This window comes from Schistocerca americana, chromosome 4 (assembly GCF_021461395.2).
Source record: "Schistocerca americana isolate TAMUIC-IGC-003095 chromosome 4, iqSchAmer2.1, whole genome shotgun sequence".
Taxonomy (NCBI): Eukaryota; Metazoa; Arthropoda; class Insecta; order Orthoptera; family Acrididae; genus Schistocerca; species Schistocerca americana.
Window position 1 is genome coordinate 783464863 of NC_060122.1, and position 20578 is coordinate 783485440.

Sequence of the window (20578 nt, forward strand, 5' to 3'; positions counted from 1 at the left end):
AATCTTTGTAGACGCCTCTTTTGTACATTACATTATCCACAGAAATTAGTCATCTTAGATTTAAAAATCTAGTCAATTGCCGTGCTTCATTTCTGATTGTATCACTATTAGGCATAAGAATAATACGAATATAAACATGACACGATGTATATATTTTTCCGCATTTGCTGCTGGCTCACACTAGTTTCGTAGGTTATTAGGCAGACAGGATTTAAATGATATAGCAGCAAATACAAAAGAATACATGGCAAAATGTTTATATTCGTATTATTCTTATGTTGAAGAGAATACTGCATGTGATTCGCAATTCATAGAAGTTCCTATTAGCAACCATCTCTTCTCACAGGTAGGAAAAAATTCAGAACGTAGAGTTGGCCATATTGACAGACATCCCAAATAGTCTTGCCAGTCGGATTTTCGTAGTACATTGAAATGCTGCTACATTTGAAGATGAACAACATGGAATTTGTATTTACTTCGTTGGATAATGTATGAAAATGCAGTGGTCGAAACTCAGGGCGGAGAAAAAAAGCTTGTCTTACACCTTTTTTTTAAATTTATTTACTGACGCAGAGGTTTTGGCGCCAGTATTTATCTTTGTACCTGCAAAGCATGCCTGTGTAGCGCTATATATATTCGATGGCAGAAGTTAGTTGTGGCGGCACCTACCAACATTTTTCAGAACTTCCGCTTACTTTGCACTCGATTCTAAGCCGCAGGCGGTTTGTTTTTTTTTTTTTTTTTTTTTTTTTTTTTTTTTTTTTTTTTTTTTTTTTTTTTTTTTTTTTAAAAAAAATTACAAAAACCGGTAAAAAAGTGCGGCTTAGATTCGAGTAAATACGGTAACTAATAATTTTCTGTGTCCCCCCGCCACCCCCCCCCCCCCCCCCCCCCCCCCCCCCCCCTGCCAGTTTGCTTGCACTGCACTGTGAAACAATATTTCTTGTTAATTTCATGATTCAAGGTCACCAAGAAGTACCCTACAGGTTTTTAACTTTATACTTTGCTGCTCCTGAGAGAAAAGGTTTACAACAGACAAACGGATGGACAGACAACAAAGCAATCCTATAGGGGTTCTGTTTTTACCAATTGAGACGTGGAGCCTAAAAACAACATTAAATGAAACAAATATTGAGAGGCCAGTGTCAGAATTCAGACTCATAAACAGGTGTCAACAAGAGGTTCAACATATTTGAACTGCCCGTTTCTAAGCCAAAGCTACCCTCTATGAATGGGAAGGGTTGCCACAGAATACAAAACTATATGTCATAACCGAATTGAATTAAAATAAACAAAGTAGACTAATTTTCCTGTTGGACCCCAGTTAATGCAAATATTGTTCAAATGGCAAGTATAACAGCTTTCAGTTTTTCGACAAGGTCCCGAACTTGGCTTTCAGTGACAGTTTACGATTTGTCTGAACAGCTAGAAATTTGAATTGTTCAGACTCATTACTCATATGTTCATTCTGTGGAACCAAAATGTCAACTTAGTTGATTTGTGTCTTAGAAACTGTAAAAACTGAGTGTTACTCTGGATTGCATGAATTTGTGTATACAGGCTATGAACTTACGCCATGAACCACAGTATTTCATAGATTGCCTTTGTCACAGTCAACATCCTTCACAACCAAGCTAATATCTTCAGCAGACAGAAATATTTTGAAATCATTATTCATATATCAATTATCATTACTGTAGACAGAATGACCTTTTATTGTCTGTTCTGAAAGTATGAAAGGAAGCAGTTTTGAGCTACTCATTTTATGTTTTATTTAATCTGTCCAGTGCCCTATGAGGAAAAGAGAATATAGTATTTTCAGTCATTAAGCCTCTTGTGAAACCGAACTGTATTTTTGACAACAAAGTATGTGAACAGAGATTATGCGCGCGCGCGCACACACACACACACACACACACACACACACACACACACACACACACACACACAGAGAGAGAGAGAGAGAGAGAGAGAGAGAGAGAGAGAGAGAGAGATTTTTCAATAACATTCACAAACTTCGATGTCATGGAAATAGGTCTAAAATTTTCTACCTTATCCCTTTTTTACTACTACTACTACTACTACTACTACTGAGTCCTTTAATCATTCAGGAAACTGACAATTCGTAAAGGAAAAAGTACAGATGTAGCTGAGTACTTCGCTAACATATGCAGCACAGTGCCTTAGCATCCTGCTAGATATTCTATCATATCCATGAGAGTGCTCAGTCTTCAGTGATGTAATTATTGGCTCAATTTCCTCCCTTGTGAATATCATGAAGGTATATTTCAATAGACGTCTTGGCCAATTATACGATTTTCTGTAGAAACTTGGTTTTCATTTAAGTCGTGCTATATTCAGAAAATGATTGTTAAATACGGTATGTGTATCTGACTTATCAGTAGCAAAAACATCTTTACATGTATTGAATTTGTATGTTCAACCTGCTGGCTAGCCACTTTCTTCATGGCTGACTATATGGTTTTATTTTTATCCTTTCTAATGACATTTTTAAGAACCTAACAGTACTGTTTGTAATAGACTACTGCAGCTGGATTTCTGCTATCCCTAATATTCTGATATAGTTCCCACTTTGTCCTACGTGATGTCCTTATCCAATTAATCAGTCATCCAGGTTGCCTGTTAGTGTCAGTACCCTGTTTTCAACATTATAATGAAAAGTAACTTTGAAAGAGAAAGAGAAATATGTTGTGAAAAGTTTTATATGTATCATTTGTTAGCTGCTCTGTAAATTTCCTGCCAGTCTTGCTCTTTAATGAGGTTTAAAAAATCTCTGTTGCTACTGGATTAACATTTCTAAATAAATTGTAATTATATTTAATGTGTTTGTGAAAAAATTTCTTTTAACATTAAAATTTGCACATCCTGGTCTGAAAGGCCATTTACCCTTTTACTAACAGTGTATGTCTCTAGTAATGAAGAATGAACAGAAATGTTTTCTATAGTTGGGCTACTATTCCAGTGCACTTTTACAATACAGAAAACAGTCTGTATCAGATGACACGAATTTAGACCTTCCAGCATTCGTTTAATTGCAAATCACTTTTAACATTGATATTAAAACACACACAACTAATTTTTGGTACTTTCTGTAAAGTGAACCAAGAATTCTATCTAGTCTGAACAGAAGCCTCCTGGAATCAGTTATGACAGCTGTAGATAACTATAATTAATAATAATTAAAAGTGTAGTTCCACTAAATTCAGCTATCCTTGCATAACATTTAATGATCCGTCATTTGTAGGCCTTTGATGCATCAAGAGATTCAAATGGAATACCGTCTTTCACATATATTGCCACTCTCCACTCTACAAAGAGCTTCTTGTAAAAATAGCCAGCTAATCTCTATCACTGTGTAGGAAGCCTCTGAATAGTCACTTTGCTTAAGTACTGCTGTGATTACCAATAATGACGGAGTTAACATCAACAAGCAGTTTAGTAGCTAGGAATTTTTCCGTTAGTGATCCTCCACCCCTACACTGTTACCTATTAGCTTTGCAAACCTCCCCTTCACATATCCATTGAGATTCAGATCATGCATAGTGAAGTTTGAACAATTTATAAATTCAACTGGAATCTCGCAAAGTGAGCTATGCCCTTCATCATCAGTGCCATCTCAAGCCCCATGTTAAATAATCCAACAGTGGTATTAAGATGAGGCTGATCATGACTCTGGGACAGCTGTTCAAGGTGCAGATTTGTGCCACCAGTTTGAGTAGCTATCCCATTCCAGGTTACCATCTATGTCATACTTCTGTAAAGACAGTTCCCAGCTCCACCCACAATCACTGTCTGATCCTCTTTCATAAATTCTTACATAACCCCCATATGTTATGAAGCCCCCGAGACAACTCTGCACTAGGCTCACACTGATGGTCACTTGGTTCTCACACCCCCAATGCTTCCTGCAACTGTTGACTTGGACCCCTGACATGATAACTACCTAACAGCAACACCTTCTTCATTCTGTTCGAAGTTAAACTGACTTGGGTTTCTTAACTGTTGAGGTCTGCTGCATATTCCGTACACCTACAGCTACAAGAGGCTTCTCTCCTCCAAACTCTTGACAGTTGGTCAAATCTGTTGGAGATATACCAAGTGAAACAGTCTGAATATATCCTCCTCCTAGCGGCTTTTTTTACGAGTTGCCAATTCCCATTCCCTAGCCCCCTTCTCCACATAATTTATGCTACTGCAGTAAAACAGTTTTATTAACTAACTACAGTGATTTCAAATTTTACTCTCTAGAAAGAATGTAATTACTACTATTGACACATTACTTCACCACTAATATTACCACAATGAACACTTCACACAATTATTTATTTGAAATTTAACCTTTCACAGTGAGCGTACTTTTCCGATAGTTTCTTCTACAGTTATTTCATACTAAAATTAATAAGTCAGTACAATACACAACCAAATTTAATAGTACTTAGCCTTCAGATCCGTTCCAACCTCGCAATTGCTCACCACGAAATGTAAACAAAGCTGAGAAACATACTGGAAAAAGCACTCTCATATAGCAATGTTCTCAAATCGGTAACAGTACAAGATAGTTAAAGTCCACTAAAAAATTACCTTTATAGCAAGTATTACCAAAAACAATTATTAAAATAGTGTTTGAAACCTAAAACTATTTTTAAAAAAAACTGGAGAGTGATGTGAATAGCAGTCTTGACACCTGTGACGTCACACCAAAGATAGTCGTCGTTCACCGCATGAGCTCACTGGGGTTGGAACCTTTGTGACATATTCCTCTGCCATGCACCTGTGACCTCTTGCTCTCACATACTGGCATCCTCCCCCTCTGAACTGTCAACCACCCTTCCCCAACATTCCCTCCCTTTTTCTGCCTGTTTCTTCCTTTACCTGCCACAATGCCCCACTCCCATTTACCTGCCAAACTGAAGTCCCGACATTTTGTGTGCCTAATACTAATACAAATACTAATATTTGGTGAGTTGTCCTTCTTTAGGTCTACATATGACTGTCAGCTATGATGATGAAAATTATTGTTAATTTTATTAAACTGCTATAGAACAAACAAACGTGCGCGCGCACACACACACACACACACACACACACACACACACACACACAGAGAGAGAGAGAGAGAGAGAGAGAGAGAGAGAGAGAGAGAGAGAGAGAGAGATTTTTCAATAACATTCACAAACTTCGATGGCATGGAAATAGGTCTAAAATTTTCTACCTTATCCCTTTTTTACTACTACTACTACTACTACATGTACATGGTGCTACAGGAGAATGCTGAAGATTAGATTGGGAGATCGAATAACTAATGAGGTGGTACTGTATCAAATTGGGGGGAAAAGGAGTTGTCAGTTTGGTAATGGAAGTAAGTTAGGGGGTAAACACTGTAGAGGGAGACTCGAGATACAATACGCATATTCAAATAGTTAGTTTGCAGTAGTTAAGTAGAGAGGAAGAGGCTTTGCACAGGATAGACTAGCGTGGAGAACTGCATCAAACCTTCAGACTGAAAACGACGACAGTAGCAATGTCGTCCAAGGATTTCTTCTGGACCTTGTCTTCTTGCCTATTTGATCCCCTGCTACTTTTACTGTTTCGTTTGTTTATATTCATTTGTCTTTGACAATAGTCCTTTCCCCTTTTTTCTCAGTTGTCTCCTAATGCTATCTTTGAAACTATCAACAATCTCTTGGTCTTTTAGGTTATCTATGTTTCTTCTCTTTAATTTACTACTTTTCTGCAATATCTTCAGTTTTAATCTGCAATTGATAACCAGTAGTCTGAGACCACATCTATTCCTGGAAAAGTTTTGCAGTTGTAAACCTAGTTTTGAAATATTTCTTACCATTATGTATTCTAGTGTCTCTTTGGCTCTTCCACATATATAAGCCTCTTTCATAATACTTAAATCACACCATGTGTACTCTACTAAGATACCTCTCTCCTATTGCATGTTCCTCCACTCCCCATTCTTTTCCTCCTGTCAGATTGCAGTCTCTCCCCAAAATCAGAATTAATTATTTAAATTTTATTCATACTTAATGATCTGAATACTTTCTCTTATCTCATCATACATTACTTTGATGTCATCATCATCATCATCATCATCATCATCATCATCATCATCATCACCACCACCATCATCATCTGTGGAGCTACTTGGCACGTAAACTTGTAACTTGTAAATTAGGTGATGCAGTTACCTATGATGAAGTACAGTGTGAAAGAAGCTGCATAAATATTCAGTCTGAAATTGATAAGATTTGAAAGTGGTGCAAAGATTGGCAACTTGCTTTAGATGTTCTGAAATGTAAAATTGTGCACTTAACAAAATGAAAGAATGTAGTATCCTGGGACTACAATATCAGTGAGTCACAGCTGGAATTGACCAACTCGTACAAATACCTGGGTGTAACACTTTCTAGGTGTATGAAATGGAATGATCACATAGGCTCACCCATGGGTAAAGCCGGTGGAAGACTTCAGTTTATTGGTAGAATACAGGGGAAGTGCGGTCAGTTTACAAAGGAAACTACTTACAAATCACTCGTGCAACCAGTTTTAGAATTTTGCTCAAGAGTGTGGGACCCATACCAATTGAGACTGCAGCAGATATTGAATGTACAGAGAGAAGAGTGGCATGAATGGTTACTGGTTTGTTGTATCCATGGGAGAGGGATTCAGTGATGCTCAAGAAACTGAAGAGACAAACTCTTGACGGTAGATGTAAACTATCCCCTGGAAGTCTACTAACAAAGTTTCAAGAACTAGCATTAAATGAAGACTCTGGGAATGTACTACATTTGCTGAGTATGGATGTAGATATAGTTACTGATAAAAGAATTTGACAGAGTGAGGTACCTGGAGTGAACAACCTTACCTTTGAATTTATAATTGTTGTATCAACCAAGAAAAAACTATTCCACCTGGTATGCAAGAAATGAGACAAGTGAAATATCCCCAGACTTCAAAAAGAATGTAGTAATTCCTGCTCCAAAGAAGACAGACAGGTGTTGACAATTGTGAATATTACTATCAATTTGTGAAGAGCTGTTCACAAAATATGGGCCTGGATTATTCACAGAAAAACTGAAAAGCTGATAGAAGTTGATATTGTGAAAGATGAGTTTAGTTTCCAGAAGTATTTGCTGGTTTAGAGAAAGAATTTGATAATTATGACTGTAATGCACTCTTTCTGAAGGTAGAAAGGATAAAATACAGCAAATGAAAATTTATGTACCATTTGTAGAGAAACCAGTCAAGACAGACAGAACAAGCGTCAATGAATATGAAAGGGAAGTACCAGCTGAGAAGTAAGAAAAACAAGGTTGTGTCCTATCCCAAATGTTATTTACACTCTGCATTTAGCAATCAGAAGAGCAAACCAAAGATAAATTGGGAAAGGAAATTAAAGTTCAGGGAGAAAAGGTAAAAATGTTGTGGTTTGTCTGCGCCATTGTAATTCAGAGCTGGCAAACAAATACGAAGATCAGTTGAGCGGAATGGATAATGTCTTGAAAATAGATTATAAGTTGAATACCAACAAAAGTAAATCGAGGGTAATAGAAAATAACAAATGAAATCAGGTGATTCTTAGAGAGTTAGATTAGGAAGTAAGATGTCAAAAGAAATATGTGAGTTTTGCTATTTGAGCAGTAAAATAACTTACGTTAGCTGAGGGACAATATAAACTGCAGACTAGCAATAGCAAGAAAAACTTTTCTGAAAAAGAGATAATTGTTAACACAGAACGTCAGTTTAAGTGTTCACAACTATTTTTCTAATGGCATTCGTTTGGAGTAAACCTATTAAGGAAGTGAAATGTGAATGATAAACAGTTCAGACAAGAAGAGGATGTAAATATTTTCATATGTCATACTACAGAAGAATGTTGAGCATTAGATGATCACATTGATTAACTAATGAGGAGGTACAGAATCGAATTTGGGGAAAAAGAAATTTGTAGCACAGCGGTACTATAAGAAGAGAGTTAGTAAAGGACACATCACACACTGAGGAATTGTCACTTTGGTGATGGAAACATTGGAGGGGAGGCTTTAAAATTGTAGAGGGAAACCAGGGCTTGAGTACAGTAAGAATGTTAAAATGAATGTTTTTTTGTAGTAGTTATGTAGAGATGAAAAGGTTTGCACAGAATGGACTAGCATGGAGAACTACATCAAACCAGTCTTTGGACTGGAGAGCACTGTAACATCATCGCACATGGCACTGCATTGGATTAGCTGTTCCTGTTACTTGACTCTTAATAGTAAGCTTACAAAAGTGTATATGGAACAGGTCTTGATTCTTTATCATCATAGAGGAGGTGTTAAAATTGTTTGGATTTATAACAGAATACAAATTCAAGGACCAATGGCATAGGTTGAAGCATGAAATTACGAAGGATGTGGGCAAGGACAGAGGTAGTTAGTTTCTGATCCTTTCAGCGTGCATATATACCACTCATCATTCGTCTGCAGGTGAGTGATTTTTTGCTTGTGTAATGATGTGAATAGGTGCGCAGCTCCACATTATATCTATTAACATATAGTTCTGTCAGATAGTGATTCTTTGTCCTAATCTTATATACAGTATGCTCAACTCTGTGAATACTGTGCTAATGTGTGACGTTAAACTTAATGGAACTCTTCTCCAATACCCAAACCTCCAGATGTCAGACACACAGATTGGTACCAAATGTTGTGTGTCGATAGAATTTCTACCGAAATACCAATTTAGTTCGTGCTGTGTGCTGTCATTCAATAGAAGATATGTAAAAGGTAACTAAAAGTAACACCAGAACTACAGAGTATAAGAAAAGCGAATCTGTGAGATCAGAATGCGAACATCTATGGTAGGTGAGTTGGTAAAATGTCAGCCCATTGTAGTAAACATCCTTAGTTCGAAACAGACTGGTGGCGGGCTGTTTTTTTAAAACAGTTTACGCGTGAAAATGTTACATGGGAGAACAGTTTTCTGACATGTAAAAGGACATTTCGGAGTTTGTAGCACTGTTCTTTTCGCGGTCTGCTTTCACTTCGTCAGTTGAAAGTAACAAAGCTAGTTCTTACATTTGTTTAGATAGGTGTGGTGTTATCTATACAAATATACAGTATAGGCTTGCGACTTTCAACTAATGAAGTGAAAGCAGACTGCCAAAAGAACTTTGCTACAAGCTGAAACATTCTTTTACACGTCAGAAAAATGTTCTCCCCTACAACTATTTCATGCGTAAACTGTTAAAAAAACATAGCCACCAGTTCTTTTTTTTTACTCTTGGTCTTTAGTAAGACAGCCTGACACTCTACCAACTCATCTACAAGAGAGGTTTGCATTCAGAGCTCACCGATATGCTTTTCCTGTGATCCGCAGTTCTGGTGTTACTTTTAATAACCATTTATGCATGTTCTGTTTGATGACAGCACCCAGGATGAACTAAATCGGTGTTTTACTAGATACTCTATCAACACACAAAGTTTAGTACCGATCTGAGTTCTGACATCTAGAGGTTTGGGTGCAAGTTGTCTTTTACTGGATGAAGAAAAAGGAGATGTGGTGGTGGTGGTGGTGGTGGTGGTGGTGGTGGTTGTATAGTAGAGATCAGGTGTTAGCTTTGAGCAAATGTTCTTGACTATCTGAGATGGAAGAGCATTGGCTGTGAAACTCTCCTGATCAGCGTCTGACTCTGGCACACAATTTTAACCGGTCACAAGTGCTCACCCAAGCAATTAGTGAGAAATTTCATGTTTACATGGGAAATTTTACCTGTGCAAGCAAAGTATGTTACAATGTTTTTTATTGGAGTTAATGAAAACATTACTAGACATAAACAAGAATTTATTTTTATCAAATAGGGGTTAATGTTAAGATATAATACCTTCTTAAAAATGTTACTTTGTTTATCTCTATATCCATGTGGAAGTATGGCTACACATTCTTTATTAATGTTGTATCAATGTCTTTTTATAATTTTTACCAGGCTGCTGCTGTACAGAAATTTGGTTTATTTAGAGTGAAATTCCATAGTATTTTTGATGGACCGCCACCAGCATTCCAGATATCGAGGAGAGTAAAGAAAAACATGTTAAGTCCAATAAAAAATAATATTAAAAAGCAAGACCCATTTGTAAAGAAAGAAAAGAGACAAGAAAATATACAAAAGTATTTGACATCACATTCAAAAGTGGAGAAGTCTCCGAAGAAACAGATGCCCATCCAGTCTGCAGATGCAGATCAGTTTTCACCTGTGAAAAAATCCCCAAAGAAGTTGATAGAACCAATTCACAGGTCTCCAAATCACCAGATGGCTAAGAAGGTGAAGGATAAATATAGGAGTGTTGGAAACATGAGAAACAATAAATTGTTCGACAAACATAGGATGAAGAGGAATCTTAAATATTCACAGTCGAGGTATGTACACATGTTGGATATCACAAGCATTCCATGCACATAGCAAAGTAAACAAAAATGTGATGTGAAACATTAAACATTAAAAGTCATTACGCAGGATATATACTGTTGACAGTAACAAGTTTCAGTTAAAAATTAAGACAACTTACTGATAAAGTAATTAGGAAACTGAGATTGATGTATTTTGCTTTCCGAAGTGTTCCTCACAGTGTCGACTTTAAGGCCAAGTAACCAACTTATTTTGCATATTTTTTTGCTCTCCGTTGTTGTAAAGTAACATATTTATTTAGCGAAGGAAAGTGCCAAGTGTGTTGTATAAAACAAATAGCCACGCATCTAGCAGAAGCCTGTTCAAGACTCAGGAATTCTTACACACATGCCAGTACCTTTCTTCCTTAATGGTATTTACTGCTATTAAACTACCACAATACTAGACAAAAATAACTGTTTCATTGTTTAAGGTGATAGACCAGAGAGATGCTCGACTTTGAACCAATATTCATGATTTTTTTCCCAATAAAATAATAAACAAATTACAAAACTGTCTTTTATACCTTTATTATACACCCTTGATATTGTAAAATGGTCTGCAATGTGAAGGGTGCTGTTTTTGTGTGTTACAAATTATCTGTGTTCAAGGACTGATGAATCAAGTTGGACAAACATTATGCCAGGTTTTTACCCTAGGGGAGATGGACAACTTTCATTTCTTGATAGGTATCAGTGTACTCATATATATGCAGATAAATGTATTAAATGTAGCCCAATTACTCAAAAAGTAGTTGGAAAATAGTTCAGATACAAGGAAATGTTTCTTTTTGTTGCTGTGCCAGGTATTTCTTATACCTGAAGTTTTATCTACATGATAGTATCAATGGAACCTGATGTATACTGACAGTGCCATTCATTACAGTACCACAAAACCAGTGAACTGAGGGCAGGAAATATTTTCCGTATTTCTTGACCTTTGTGTTGAAAATAGTTCCAGTTTTGTACAACGAATGAAAGTAAAAAGTCACAAAATATATAGATTTACATATCTGATGAATTTGTCAATAGTCGATTCAGATTTTTGGTTAATAATAATAACAACAAATAATTACAGCACAAATGATCTTCACTTTCATGGGGTTGTTAACTTCAAAATAAATTTCACAAGTGCATGCAGTGTATAGTTTTGTGCATAATATATTAAAATTGAATTGAAATCAACTTAAATTTTACTGACTTCAATATTGTGTCTATAGTTTTGTGTTTAGTAATTAGGGACCTGAAAATTTCACGAGTTGCAGTATACGTGACTTCGAAAATATAAAGTTACCTGATACATGCTATTTCATTGTGAATTTTATCCAAATTAATTACTGTATCAGAGATAGTTTGAAATAGCTTTATTTTGTGCATATAAATACAAAAAATTTATTTAATTTTCGGTTTCTGGCACTTAAAATCATCTAGTAAAGCCCAGTTTCTGAAGATAATATGCTTAAGAATGTGTGTGCAAAATAAAAAGTGCACAGATGTGACATATCGGTTTGCTCAATGCTGTGGTGTCACGCCAATTCTGGACAGATGAATGGTCTGTATATAATATACACTTTGCATAATGCTATGTAGAACTCAACTGTTGGACCCAGCATCTGAGAACAAAGAAAATCTCACATTTATCTGCTAGCCAAAGCTCAAAGATTGGTATAATGTGGACACTTCAGCACTGCAGTTTTAGGTGTTGGATGTTTTGAATTGTGATTGTGTTGAATACTGGCAGAGGTTGGGCCCTGAACAGCCTCATTTACGACACTGCCAAGATCAGCAGACAATTGCCCAGTAGCCATTAATGAATGCTTTGTAGTGTGCATTGCTAACTGTTTTCTTTCCTCATTTTGAAATGAAATGAGTAAAGAATCGAATCCTGGTCTATAGCAGAGTTCGATTATGGCTACCAAAACACCAGAAGGGATCAGCAATCCCTATGACCACATGTCAAGTTCTGCCTTTGCAAAATCACAGAACATAGGTGTAGGCTGTGGGAAAGCTTATTTCCCCACACCACTCTTCTCACCTCTTTTGATCAAAATTCTAGTTGGTAACACTCATGGCAGACTGGCAGTACACAGTGCCTGCACTCTGTAGTATAGTGCAACAGAAAACAAAATCTGTTAATGTATTTCTACCAAGTTGTTCTCCTAACGTGCAAATAGTCATTTTCGGTTCAACTTCTGATCCCCTAAGTATCTTACTTGTTCTATCTGTAGTGTTGTCAGGTATGGGTTGCATGGCTACGAATACCCATGAAAGGTTAAAATAAATACTTTGCAGGTTTGTATTTTTTGAATTGTGTGGGGAAAGAAATATAATGTTGAGAAACACCTTAAATCATAGGCATGGAGTTGGTTGAAAGCTTAAATAGAACCAAAATGAGGAAACGAGTAAAGACAGTTAAAAAAAAAAAAAACATGTTTACTCGATTGTTTGCTTTTGCAAAAATTTGAAAAAGCCCAAAAATCACAACTTCTTTAACAATAGATTTCAAAGTGCTATGCTTAGTCTAAAAAGAAGAAGAAGAAGAAGAAGAAGATGGAATTTCACCAAAAGAGGTGTAAATTTTCCCAGAAATAGATGCCATGTTTCCAGGTCCCTAAATAATTAAGTAAAGAGGAAAAATTGAGTATTGATTGTTCTTATGACACCATTTTCATTCATGCTAAAACCATTTTAGATGTCCATCTTCAGCTGTACACACACACACACACACACACACACACACACACACACACACACACACACACACACACACCTTCTTGGCGATGTAAACTGTGAGAAACTATTTTTAATTACAAGTAGCAGTTTGCAACAGCGCATTCACCTCGTCACCAGGTACTTTTCCAGGAACAGGACTCTTTCTCCTCAACAGATAAGGGCATTCGCTATCCTTAGTGCCTTGTGTTTACTGCCCTTCTACTCACAAATGTTAAATGTACTTTTCCTTCTTTTAATAAAGCATTTTTGTGCTCCACTAGAACTGACAACATTTGCTGTGTCACCTATGGTGCTGTAATGTAAAACATTGTTCACCATAACAGAGCATTTTGTGGTTTGACAATGGCATTATAAATATCAGAAGTGGAAACAGTTTAAACAGCAGACACAGGGCATGTGACACAACACTAATCCAACTCTGACACACTCCTGTCAAAGGAATTGGTTACAATGTTGTTTGGAGAAATGAATCAATTAACATGTGTCCCCTTTGCTGAATTTATCTGAAGTCACACAATGTGTTTGTAATCTTGATTTTCGGTATCACCACAAATCTACCCAAGTATGTATTAGAATGCTTTCCTCGTCGTGTCTGTAATGAAAGGCAATGTCCTGACTGACTGACTGACTGACTAACTCATCATTGCCCAGCCCAAACCGCTAAGGATAGAAACTTAAAATTTCAAGAAGGTGTGAATTTTATACCATAGGCGATGTTTCGAAATTGCAACCGGAAGGGGATGAAGGGTTTTTTGAAAAATGTCACTATTGAGGCAATTTTGAAGCTGCAAGATGTACAACTTTGCTTCTGCCATTTTTTCCCAACATTTGAGGCGTTAGTGAAACAAATTGGCTACACGTATATCATTCAAAGTATTTTCCATCACTGGCCACTACTTTCTCCCAACTTTTGGGCAGTGTACGAATCCCACATCGAAAAAATTGTTCATCTTTTGAAGCGATCCACGAATTGATCCAATTCGTGACTCCTTCATGAGATTGGAAGTGTTGGTCAGCCAGGCCATGCGCCATTGATCTTAACAGGTGATAGTCGGAGGGAGCAATGTCCGGAGAATACGGCGGGTGGGGTAGGACTTCCCATTTTAACGTTTCCAAGTACGTTTTGATGTCTTTTGCAACGTGGGGTCAAGTTTTGTCGTGCTGCAAAATCGCTTTATCGTCTCTCTCGCTGTATTGTGGCCATTTGTCTTTTAATGCTCTGCTCAGATGCATTAATTGCGTTCGATAACGAGCACCTGTGATTGTTTCACTTGGTTTTAACGCCTCGTAGTACCCGACACCGAGCTGGTCCCACCAAACGCAAGAGCATGATCTCGGAGCCGTGAATGTTTGGTTTGGCTGTCAGCGTGGAAGTATGGCCGGGATATCCCCATGATATTTTGCATTCAGGGTTATCATAATGAACCCATTTTTCGTCCCAGGTGACAATGTGATGCAGAAATCCCTTCCATTTTTGCCTATGAAGCAACTGTTCACGAACACACAAACGGCGTTCAATGTCTCTTGGTTTCAGCTCACACGGGACCCAAGTTCCTTCTTTCTGAATCGTGCCCATAGCCTTGAGGCGTTTTGAAATGGCTTGCTGTGTCACTCCCACTAATCGTGCCAATTCTCGAGTTAGAAGCGAGTCTTCACTCAGCCATGTCCCCAACCCTCAGTCTTCAAAAATATATTCTCTTCCACCACTATGCCGGTCTACGATGTTAAAATCACCGTTCTTGATGTGTTGAAACCACTGAAGACACGTTCTTTCACTAATAGCGTCCTTACTGTATGTACTTGAGAGCATTCGATGAGACTCGGCCGCTGTTTTCTTCATATTGAAACAAATCAGTAACACCTCCTGCAAATGACGAGAATTAGGCTTGTAAACTGACTTTTTCAATCAAGAACAACTTTGTGATGCAGACACAAATTGACTCTACTGTCCTTTCCTGGCTTCACATCGGCCATACCTGGCTGACTCATGCTCATCTCCTCTGCTGCGAGGACCCATCCCACTGTCTTTGTGGTTCCCTTTTGACGGTGGTCCACATTTTGCTAGATTGTTCCAACTTCACTGCCCTGCAGTGGACTCTTAATATTCGTGGCTCACTACCCCTGGTATTAGGAGACAATACCTCAGTGGCTGATTTAGTTCTACATTTAATCTGTGAAGGGACCCATCGAGGGTTTGGCAGAACACTGCTGCCTCATCTGCTCAGGCTGGGCTATGGTCATCTGGGCTTGGTGGTCCAGCCCGGTCCTAACCCAACCTGCTCTTTTACTCTTCTTCCCCCCTCTCACCTGGTCTGTTAGACTTGTCTTCTGTTGTCCCTCTGTGCTTCTCTTGCCCTGTCCGTGTTGCTAGTATTTCCTAGGCAGTTTCTGAATGGAGTACCTCTGGTATGTGGCGAGGGCTGGTGAAAGTATGTCGGCTGATTGTACTTTGCTCTCTGGAGGCTTCCGGCTGCTCCATAGACGGAGCACCTGACTTTCTTCCTCCATTTCCTCTTTTTGTCTCTTATCTCGCCTTCACCTTCATTGATCTTTCGTAGACCTTGAGGTTTTCTCCCCCTGGGTGTTGTGTGGTAAGCTATTTCATCTACAGTCATGCAGACCTGTTTGTAAGAGGAAAAAGGACTGGCGTCCTAGTATTTTGGTTCCTTTAATAATTCAACCAACCAATCTTCATAGGCCTTTCCTTTTTTCACAGTAATGATTCAGTAAAGGTTTTACATAAGACAACAGATTTCTGTCATACTTGGAAATGTTATGAAAATGTCGATTCAAAAGACTGTATTTTCAGTTTTGGCTAATACAAACAATACCACAAAAATTGTTACCTGTCAGCACAGTCACTTACTGAGTAAAGGATTGTTCCAGAAGACTATTTTTAAAAATTTTGCTGTAAATTTATTTTCATCTTGCAACTATCTGATGCACGCTGACAGTCTGTTGCAAAGTTTAATACTGAGATTGCTCTCATGTCTTTGTGTTCGTTCACTGTGTGTGGGGTACATGCTACTTTGGATATTGTAATTATGGAAGCCTGCACTTGTTGGAAACACTTAAAGGTGGACCCTGTGTACAGTGAAGGTATTGTTAGTATTTTAAGCTTTCTGAATATAGTTTAGCAGTGTCTGTGGAGGGATGTGTGTTATTCGAATAGCCTTCTTCTGTTACAAAAAAGATTGTTTTAGACAGCAAGTGGTGAACACCAAAATATTATTCCGTATGTTGCAAGAGACTAAAAATAAACCACTGTATGCCATCCTGGCCCCTTCAGAGCTGTAAATGTTTATGATAATTCTTAGAGCAAAACAAACAGAGTTGAGTTACTACACAGGTTTTATCACATGGTCATTAAAATTTAAGTTTTCGTCAACATGAATCCCCAGCAATTTTGACCTGTTACTCTGTCCATGGGTTTGTCAAAACACCAGATCTAGGTTTACATTTTGATGTTCTTCCTCAAATTGCATATAATTTGTTTTATTTACATTTAATGTCAATCTGTTTGCATTTAACCAAGAGCAGATATGCTCAAGGACTTTATCAGTAGGTGTATGGAGAAAATGCTTTGGTACACTTATCACAGTAGTGTCCTGTGTGAATAGCATGCATTGGCTGCACTATTTGGGGTGCACATATCATTTGTGTAGTGAAGAAAAATTCTGAGTCTTACAATACTGCCTCGGGGTACATACATTTCCATTTTTTGCATCTGAAACTAAACTGATTTTGTTATTGAAATAAGATGACATTAGTCCTGTAATCTGTGTTTGGTTTTGTATGTGTGCCTCAAATCACTTTTTGCCAGACCATTGAATATCTAGTGATTCCAATTTTTCTAAAAGGATGCGATGATTGACAGTAATAAATGCTTTGGGTAGATTATTTGTTCAGTGAAGCACATTACTGTTGTTTCTTTTTTATGTGCCTGAAAGTCATGCTGATTACTGTTTGGTAACTTATGGTTGCTGAAGCATTTATTGATCCAGTGCTTCAGAATTTTTTCTAGTATTTTGGACAATGGCGGAAAGAGTGATATTGGCCACTTGGTGCTGTTATTAAATACTGACTTCACTTTGATATTTTTAAGCTTTCTGGAAACATTCTTTCACTAAAAGATAAGTTGTCAGTTTGTGCTAAAGACCTTTGAATCTGTGGAGCAGTCCTCATTATGACTGATGGGAGCACTCCACTTGTTCCTGCCTCAAGCTTTCTAGCACTTCATGTTTGTTTATAGGTTCCACCTCCATGCTACAAGCTACTTTTGAACATTCTATGTTTTCTTGATTTATGAATTTTGAGCTTAATGAAGTTGTTCATAACTGTTTATATAATTTGAAACATTTTCTTTTTTTAATACCAAAACTTTGTGCTGTTTTGAGAATTACATCCTATTCTTCACACCTCTTACCAGTTTGTCTTTACTGTTCCCAAGACAGCTTTTGAATTCTTAGTAGACTGCCTTATTAAGCTGTCAACAGCCAGAAATTATGCTTTAGTGATTACTTTTTAATAAACCTTTTTGTAATTGTTAACTTTCGTAATTCTTAACACATTATCTAAATCTTGGTTTTGTGGATGTTTTCATGTGAAAAGTTGATCTTTTTTTATTTATACAAGAGTTTATAATGCCAAATGTGATTCAGGAACTTGCCTGTGTGTTATCATGGGACCTGATTCTTGATAGATTCTTTGGAAAGCAGGTCTTGAAATACCGTATGAAGATTGAAAAGAGAGAATTATATGCATCATCTGTACTTGTCTGGGACAACACTTTCACCCAGGACACATTGCTTAGGATGTGACAAAGTTTACATAATTGTCTGTAGAGATAGTTATTTTATACATAGAGTGTGCTTTTATCTCATTCAGTGTTGTCTAGGAAATTTTGAGGACAAGAGCATCATGGTCTGATGAGCCTAAATCAGTATTTGTGGTTTCTACTTCTCCCTCCATCTCGAAGATGGCTACATCTGTACCTATCTCCATTTCAAACCTACCGACCATGAGCTGCCATCCATTCCACAACAAAAGAAGTCCCTTCCATACAGCTTAGCCACGCGTGGCTGTCGCATCTGTAGGATGAGCAGTCCCTCTCGCAATATACCAAGGGTCTCACTGAGGTCTTTACAGACTGAAATTACTCTCGCAACCTTGTATGGAAACACATCTCGTATGCATTATCTCTCCAGTCACCCACCACCCCACAAAGTCCCACTGTTCAGCTACAAAGGAGCATTTACGTTGTGACTCAGTAGTACCTGGAACTGTAACAACTGAGTCACATTTTCCACCTGGGTTTTGACCACCTCTAGTCATGTCCCGAATTGGGGGATGCCCAACCTTCCCATGCCTCCCAAAGTGGTATTCCACTGCGCACCGATCCTGTACAACATCCTCTTCCATCTTTACTTTGTCCCTGCTTCCCAACCCCCTTGTCTCGTGTTTCATATACCTGTAATAGACTTAGATGCAAAACCGTTCCCATACGTCCTCCTACCACTACCTACTCCAGTTCGTTCAGAAGCGTATCATCAGTCTCATCAAGAGCAGGGCTACCTGTGAAACCAGTCGTGTGATCTACAAGCTAAGCAGCATCCACTGTACTGAGTTCAGTGTGGGCATGACAACCAAGGTGTATATTTGCATGAATGGCCACCAACAAACTGTGCCCTGGAAACATCTGGACCACACAACATTCTTCACTTCAGTGATTGCTTCATAGCTTGCGCCATGTGGATCCTTCCTACCGACACCAGTTTTTCTGAATTGCACAGATGGGATCTCTCCCTGCAATATATCCAAAATTCCTGTAATCCTCCTGGCCTCAACCTTCCCTAGTCATTGTCCTTCATCCACCTATCCTCTTCCCTGCTCCCACACCAGCATTCACAGCCCTCTATTGCGACAACACATCCACTCTCTCTTTACTTCTCTCCTTCTCCCCCCCCCCCCCTCCCTCCCCCACTGTCGAGCCTTTAACATAGTGTCTGCTGCGCCTCACTGCCCTTCCCTCTCCCGACCATGTCTCTCTATGCAACCACGAGCAGCACTTTACTGTCCCCCACATCTAAACCTAATCTGCTATCGCTCCCTCTCCCCACCCATACCCTGCTATCATTCACCGCCCCCAGCTTCCTCCTTACCCTAACCACACAGATTGCTTTTCCTGTCATGTGTAGTTGCTCACAGTCTAGCCTCGGCAGCCTCAGATTGTGGTCTTGCATGTGAGTTGCATTTGCGTGAAGGTGTGTGTTATCTATTTCAGAAGAAGACCTTTTGTCCGAAAGCTTATTTGTTTAGCAATCTTTTTGTTGTGCATATTTGCAACTCAGTATCTCTACTATATGATGTGTAGCAATTTGTCCTTTTAATAATATTGTGATTAATCTATCCTGGATTTTCTGTTGTTTGATAGTTCAAAAATGTCTGCAGCAGTGCACCACTCATTGCTTTCTCAAGTTCTTTTGATGTATTTCTTGGACACTGAATGTTCAGACTTAAAAATCTGCAGGTAACTAGGATGAAAACTGATCACTGTTATATTTACATTACTTGGTGTCATGTTTCTATCTGTGTCCTGACAAGGCTCGTAAAATCCTTGAGGAGGACAGGTTTTCTGTCCCCAGTGGGTCTTGCCAACAGCTGCTGTGAGATAGCCATGGTTGTTTCTTCGTGCAGCATCTCCATATGTTAATGCATTGCCTTTGCAAACAGACATGTAGGGCCAGTCACATATAATTAGAAGTCCTGCAGTCTTACTTTTAGGTCTGCCTCAAAAATGGCACTGTTTCTGTTGTATTATTTATGTATCTGTGATAAGTAATTTACTCAAATTCTGCCTAGATTAAACGAAGAAAGACGACCAAAGCTTAAGGAGAAGACTCTGGAAGAAAAACAAAGGCAACTAGAAGAAAGAATGAAAATAAAAGAAAAGAGGAAAGAAGATAAATTACACTTTGAGAAATTCGTGAAGGAGTGGAATCGTCGTCGAGAGGATTTGGAGTTAGAAGATCTGAAGGTAGATTATAACTGATAGTTAATGTCATTACTTCTACATGCAATATACGTTAGCTGTTGCAAGTATATCAGTAGACAGAAAAACTTCCCATATAAGTTGCTAATTATGTTATTTTTCAGGTTATGCCATCACCTATAGAAGTAAACTGTTGTATACCACACGAAAATTTTGGAGACTTTCTTACTGTGCTAGAGTTTTTCCATTCATTTGGACAAGTTATAGCAACAAAAAATTTCTTCCCTTATGGTGTGACATTTGAATTGCTGGAAAGAGCACTAACAGAGCAAGAAGTAGCTGGTAAGTTACTTTTGGTTTGGAGCTAATTATATTCACCTCTATTTCATTTGTGGGTAGGAG

General features: G+C 38.1%; 1 protein-coding gene across 2 annotated transcripts in view; it reads left to right on the plus strand.

Moving 5' to 3' along the window:
* LOC124613551 (bromodomain adjacent to zinc finger domain protein 1A) overlaps positions 1–20578 on the plus strand; it is a 161424-nt gene that overhangs the window by 15844 nt on the left and 125002 nt on the right. For both annotated transcript variants that reach the window (XM_047142263.1, XM_047142264.1), the window contains 3 exons: positions 9995–10425; positions 20047–20221; positions 20341–20518. In XM_047142263.1, coding sequence (XP_046998219.1) covers positions 9995–10425; positions 20047–20221; positions 20341–20518 — 784 coding nt within the window. The remainder of the gene's footprint in view (positions 1–9994; positions 10426–20046; positions 20222–20340; positions 20519–20578) is intronic.